The following is a 6,433-nucleotide window of genomic DNA, read 5'->3' as shown; positions in this document are numbered from 1 at the left end:
TGCATGTAAGGCTAAAAGCAGAGCAGAGAGACAAAAAATAAAATAAAAAAGGAAATAAGATGTTAGTCTGGATGGTATGGAAGAAGATTAGGGCCACAACAGAAAAAGAGAATTCAGATTTTAATCTTTGGAGTTGGAATTTGGAGAAAAATCAGAATTTTGAGATTAAAATTAGAATTCTGCAAAAAGTCAAAATTTGGAGCAAAAAAAGTCACAATTTTGAGATTAAAGTCATAATTCTCTTTTTTCTGTATGGATTATTAATTTTAAACAAGCTCCAATTTCCTGCTGAAAAGTAACTTAAGTTAGTTTTGTCTTGTGTAATACAAGACATTTACAATGAATAGACCAGAAATCTTGAGTAAAATTTGGGGTTTTGTAGTGAAGGAGCATAAAAGAAGCTGCTGCATTCAACAGAAAGTTTAGTGGAAGGACAAAAAGTGTTGCAGGAGAGAGTTTAAAAAAATAGCTGTAATTTTCAAAAAAAACCTAATTTGAAGTTTTCATTAAATTAACAGAATTAAACTCTTTACATCCATCATTCTGTAATTAGCAAATCAATATAATTTACAACTTTTATCTTACATTACAGAAATAAGTTAACAGCTGATGTGAAGATGCACTGGTAATGGCTGATCAGTGCAAACGTTAAAGGGAGGAAGGAGCCTGAATGAAAAGCATCACATATAATAGTTAAATATCTTCTGCTCCTCTTTGGCAAACGTTTTATTTTGTTAGTTATGCGTTAAAGGCAACGTAAAAGTAGAGAATTGCAACAGAGGTCTTACGTTTGTTTTTTTTTCTGTAACAAGCGATTTGTGGGATTTAAACACAAAGATTATGGTTAGCAGCAACTAGAAAGTGTTTATTAGCCCCTTATGTATCAAACATTCACAGGATTTCCAGCTGCAGACGCAAATCACAGCAGCTGGAATCAGAGAGGGAAGAACGTGTATGGAAGTCTGAGAGTGTCGATTTTCCCTCCCTTGCATCAAAATGAAAAAGGTTGCGGTCGTTGTGTCGTTCACAGTGTTTTTGTGGCGTCGCGTCAACAGAGACGAACGTGAGGCAATGTTGAGTGTGTATTTAGAGCAGCGAGTGGGCTCAATCTGTAGGAGGCGCAGTAGAGTTCTGCAACAGAGCCGGCGCCATCAGGAGTCTTCGCTGGCACGTTTGCGGGATTGGTCGCCCCTGGAGACAGAAAACAAATAACCAAAACAAAGAAAAAAACGTTAGTTTCAGATTTTTTTTCCTTCAAATCCTTTTTTTCCTGTTTAAAATTTGTTTTCAGTTTCAACTTTCAAAGTTTTCACAAACATTTTGCCTAAATGTCGCTCCGTAGATGTCAGTTGTGATTTCAAGGCCTTAACTGGTGACTAAAGTTAAAATATTTAGGGGTTTTTCAATATAGTTTTGTGACTTTTTGTCTAATTCAGATAGTTTTAATTTCTTCTTAGAGTGCAAACACACTATTTATTAAATATTTTTTTGTTTTTACAAATTTTCTTATACTTTGACATTTTTAAATTTCGCACCTAAAAATGAATAAAGTATTATGATTAAGTTTGGGTAGTGAACACTAGGAAGAAGAGACCATTTTCAAAAAATATATACAGTTTTTATTGAATAAATTTTTCCAACTTTTGGGGTTGCCATTTTGTGGGCTAGCGTAATTGCCGCCAGTATGGAGTCCCGTAACTGGTTGACAACTGGTGAAAACTGCCGTTTTTATTTATTTCAATTCACAAAAATGATTTTTGTTAACTATACCAACCTTTCTGGTGACTGCATTTTGATTTTAATGATTTTTATTTTTGTGTTTTCATGATAAAATCCTTTGAAAAGCCTTGTTGCTGAAATGTGCAACACAAATAAATTTGATTGATTTATTGATTGATTGGTGTGAAGTGGAGGGAAACTAGCCGTGGAAAGCCGTTCATGGAGAGCTCCATCTGCAGCTTCCGGTCGCAGTCGGCGTAATCGAGCAGCTGCGACTCCATGGCGGGGGGGTGGATCTGTGGGATGAAGCTGGAGAAGAGGGCCGGAGCGAGCTGGGCCCACTCTGAAACAGAAACAAAACATTTATCCATCAGAAAGATGTTAAAGTTATTGATCTCTTTCGTTAAAAACGTTGATTGGCCACCTGGTCGCAGGCTGTGGAGGCCTTTCACCACGCTGGCCATCGTCGACGGCTGCACTTGGAACGGCATGGAGTGAGCTTTAATGAGCAGAGCTGAAAAAAAAACAAAAACTGGAAAATTAACAGGACGGCTGGTGCTTTAGGAAAGTATTCTTAGCTAGAAAAAAAAAAACATTTGATCTGTAATCCCTTTCCTACAAGAAAATTATTTCATCTTCGTTACCAAGTAGGTTAGAAATAAAAACATTTTTATTTTTAAAAATTATATTTTTGGAGGCTGGGATTAGATTTCAACTGATGTACAAAAACTTTTGACACCCCTATCCTAGATACTAATAAGGTTTGTTGGAGAACAAACAGTATCCTGTAAGCTATGGTATGGAAGTAAATTAGGGCCACATGGTTTGAGCCTTTATTTTAATATAAAAATAAAAGCAAATTTTGACCAAAATCAAAATCAAAACTACCTTTAAGATTCAACAGTTTTTTTCACTTTCAGACTTTCTTACAGTCACTTTCAACAGTTTTTTTCACTTTCATTTTTTCCTCCACTTTCAGTATTTTTTTTTGAGTTTCCAAACTCTTTCAGTTTTTTTCATACTCTAATTTTTTTAAAGACTTTATAGCCCCACATAAGGTCCATAATATGGACATGAGGGCCATAAACTGAAAAGAAATTTTTCCGGTTCATGAATTTTTTTCTGTTACAAATTATATTTTTCAGCTTCAAAATTCTTTCAATTTCTTTTTATTTATTTATTTAAATTTCCCAGTTTTTCCTTCCAACTTTATGATCTCAATTTATCTCTGTAGATGTCAATCATAATTCCAAACCTGCAACACTTTAGGTCTCCGCTCAAACAAGGCAAGAAGTTTTTAAAATCTTTTTTTTTTTAGTTTCAAAATTATTTTTGAACAAACTTATGACCCTAATATAGCTCCATACAAAGGAACACAACAAACCACACAACTTTGTTTTGTTCCATCACAATAAAATCATCCAAAAGTAACTTAAAAGTTTGTTTTAGTGTGAGAGTGAAAAAGTTGAAAGGTTATGAAGACTTTTGCAATAATCACGTTCACTCACGCATCAACTTGCTTAGATGTTCTTCTGCAACATGGTCTGCAAACAGCTTCATCAGATCCTCTTTCAGGTCTCGGTTCAGTTTCGACTCAATATAAAACTTGTTCTGAAAATGTTGAAGAAAAAAAACATTAAAACCAGCTTTAAAAAAGTTTCTCTTTGGTTACAGATAATACCTACCAAGTATATAAACACTGGAACGATACACTGAAGAGACGCTAAGTACTGAGTCAGAGCGATGTTGAAGTTTTCAATCAGGTTTTCAGTTGGGCTGGCCTGTAAATAAGCAACATATCTTAGTTTTATTTAGTTTTATCTGGTGGTAATTCGCTGGATTTGGGTTTTCTCACCTGTAGTTGTGTGGAAACCTGCTGCAGGTGAGCTGAAATCTTGGAGGTCAGGTCGCTGTAGAGCAGCTCAGAGTGCTGCTGGCAAACACACTTGTAGACGTAGCTGAGAAAACAAGTCAGAGGAAACAATCAAGTCCTACATTTTAGTTGATCTAGATCAGGGGTCGGCAACCCAACATGTTGAAAGAGCCATTTTGGACCAGAAAAACAAAAAACAAATCTGTCTGCAGCCGCAAAAAATTAAAAGCCTTATATAAGGTTTATAATGAAGGCAAAACAATCTTTAAGTGTTTATATTAGCTATATTAGCCTATTATCAAAATGACTAAGTGTATACATAATTAGCATTCATGATTAAATGTTTATTTTCCCTGCAGTGCGTCCTGGATGGATTGACGCACCACGTGACTCTGTTGTGCTTTAAGTTTACCTTCTGTTACAATATTAATGTATTTGCCGACCCCTGATGTAAAAACAGCTTGGCGCCCCCTGGTGGCCAGAGCAGGTTGATACCAGAAAATAAAAATAAAGAAATCTACAATAATCTGGTTACAGAAATGTTTAAATCTTTAAGTAATGCTTTGCAGTAGTGTCTTCTGGTTCAGTTTCAGCATTCTGTCTACCTGAGTTTACTCATGCAATCAAACTGCTTAAAGAACAACGTTCTCAGATGAGAAAATAAGCCAAATAGTACATTTTGCATGAAACATAAAACCAAAAAGAATTTGTTTATAAATATGTTCCACCAGAAACAACCAATTCTCTAAAAAGGAAAAAAAAAAACATCTCTTGTGTCTTTTTAAAAACAAATGTCGCCACCATTTTGTTTAAAAATAATAATATTTTACACACAAGATCGGTTTCAGAAATGTTTTCATCCACATGAAATGTTGGAATTTTTTTTTATCTACTCTCCAATCTAACAACTAATTTAATTAAACAAATAAAGTTAATTATTACTTTTTTAACAAATAAATCAATGAGCAGATGTGATCCTAGTTACCATAGCAACAGAAGGAAACCAGAGAGCTTGGAAAAGATGATCATGATCACTTTATGTTGCATCTAACATTTTTGCAAGCAAATTTTAATTTAAAAAGTTGTAGTTTTGTCCTAATTTGTTTAATCCTTGAATTATAATTTGCATAAAATCAATGGCAGGTGCCAAATTTTGAACATCCTTGCTCTGGCATCTCATTAAAATAACTTTAAAACAATGAGATGTACATTTTTGTGTGGTTCTGTAACAGTTTTAAAGTTGCAGCATGTAACTTTTCTCTGCGTTATCTTTCCCTTTGCTGTGGCGCACTAAGCTAATAATACCTACATCTCCAGGTTTTATTTTGTTGACTGGATTGTTGCCGGCTACAAACAGAATGCAAAAGATTCGCCTTTTTGCCCTCCAGCGAGGTGCACATGTGCAAAATTTCCAGATAAAAAGAAAACATGCCAGGGTTCCATAGGCTGATTTTCATGCTTCTGGGAGGACACAGACCAGCCAGTAGATTGGAAAGTTCGCTACATCAGAACTTATTCTGCAGCTTTAATTCTTTGTTCACTTTGGTACCAGTACGCTCTCAGAAAGTTGGAGGAATGATCTGTGATTTTTCTTTTACTGGTATTTGTTTTAATAAATAACACAAACTAGAGTCGGTACCCACAAATCAACTGCCCCCTCCCCGGGGCCTCACGGTATTTTGGACCGGCCCTGGTGTGCATCCAGTCTTACCCGTAGATCTGAGCGTAGGAGACCGAAATGTGGTCCGAGAAGTTCTGGATCAGCAGGCGGTCTATCGCCTCCTCCAGGTTGGGCCAGTGGTTTTTCCGGTAGTCTTCTACTGCCATCGCATTCAACACTGGGTCAAGGGAAAGAGGGGTGGTCAGTCACCTGAAAGCACCGCTTTAGCGGTAAAAACAGAACCTAGAACCGAGCTGCAGATGGACCGCGGCTCTTCGGGCCCTTACGAAACTTGGAAGTGGAGTCGAGTCTGAATTTGTCCTCGGTGCTAGCAGCCGAGCAGTCCGGCTCGCTAACTTCGCTGCTCTCACTGCCTGTGTCCGAGTCCATGAACTTTGACCCGCGGGGACTACCGGACCACGGTTTCGCCTGCCGCTTCGCCGGTTCTCCCCCCGGTACCGTTGGACAGACGGGCTCAGGGGCTCCTACTCCATCCGGTACCTGGCTGCTAAGCGCCGCCCTGACTTTACCACCGCAATAGTTGTGGTTGTGGTCGTCTTTAACCTCCGAGCTGTCGTCCTCCATGGCCTCCATCTTGACGATAGCAATTGAGGTCCAGAACCGAACAGAACTACTGACACATTCTGACAGAAACAAGCGAAAACAAATAAAAACTCTCAGCCGTGCTCGGTGCTGTGCATCCCTCTTTCTGCTCTGAGCTCACATTTTACGACAGTTTGTATCGCAGGACAGCAGAGAATCCTCTCCCATCATCCGATGGGAAATGTAGTTCCAACCTGTTGGGTTGGCCCGTCCACTGTAGTACCAATAACAGTGACAAAAAGAAACAAAAATGAACTGTGTTCGTGAATCAAATTAAATCAGCATGTAACGCAGTGTTACTTACGAAGGACCTGCACCTTAAATTATCTCTGTAAATATAGCAAAACACCAATAAAAATATTTTTTTAAAAAATTAGCAAAAACATAACTTGCTTTTGATAGATAGATAGATAGATAGATAGATAGATAGATAGATAGATAGATAGATAGATAGATAGATAGATAGATAGATAGATAGATAGATAGATAGATAGATAGATAGATAGATAGATAGATAGATAGATAGATAGATAGATAGATAGATAGGTAAATTTTTGCCATTTGGTCAGAAGTAAACT

The 6,433-nt window shown here is 37.2% G+C and overlaps 1 protein-coding gene across 1 annotated transcript; it reads right to left on the bottom strand.

Moving 5' to 3' along the window:
* Nucleotides 1-47: 47 nt before the first annotated feature.
* Nucleotides 48-5,977, bottom strand: cacul1 (CDK2 associated cullin domain 1). The gene is made up of 8 exons (XM_023326964.1): nt 5,540-5,977; nt 5,304-5,430; nt 3,575-3,677; nt 3,405-3,500; nt 3,228-3,330; nt 2,144-2,233; nt 1,924-2,062; nt 48-1,191 (listed from the first exon to the last, which is right to left on the bottom strand). Exons 1-8 carry the CDS (start codon nt 5,844-5,846, stop codon nt 1,152-1,154), a joined length of 1,005 nt encoding a protein of 334 aa, XP_023182732.1. The 5' UTR covers nt 5,847-5,977; the 3' UTR covers nt 48-1,151.
* Nucleotides 5,978-6,433: the final 456 nt, after the last annotated feature.

Source organism: Xiphophorus maculatus, chromosome 22 (genome assembly GCF_002775205.1).
Source record: "Xiphophorus maculatus strain JP 163 A chromosome 22, X_maculatus-5.0-male, whole genome shotgun sequence".
NCBI lineage: Eukaryota > Metazoa > Chordata > Actinopteri > Cyprinodontiformes > Poeciliidae > Xiphophorus > Xiphophorus maculatus.
This window is presented reverse-complemented; position numbering and strand designations above follow the sequence as displayed.

Bases quoted from the DNA above. Each gene is read 5' to 3' on its own strand.
- cacul1 (XM_023326964.1), bottom strand. From the start codon at position 5,846: ATGGAGGCCATGGAGGACGACAGCTCGGAGGTTAAAGACGACCACAAC. The intron at 3,331-3,404 runs GTAGGTATTATC...CAACATTTTCAG, and splicing joins TTCCAGTGTTTATATACTTG to AACAAGTTTTATATTGAGTC. The intron at 2,063-2,143 runs GTGGCCAATCAA...TTTCTGTTTCAG, and splicing joins CCTCCACAGCCTGCGACCAG to AGTGGGCCCAGCTCGCTCCG.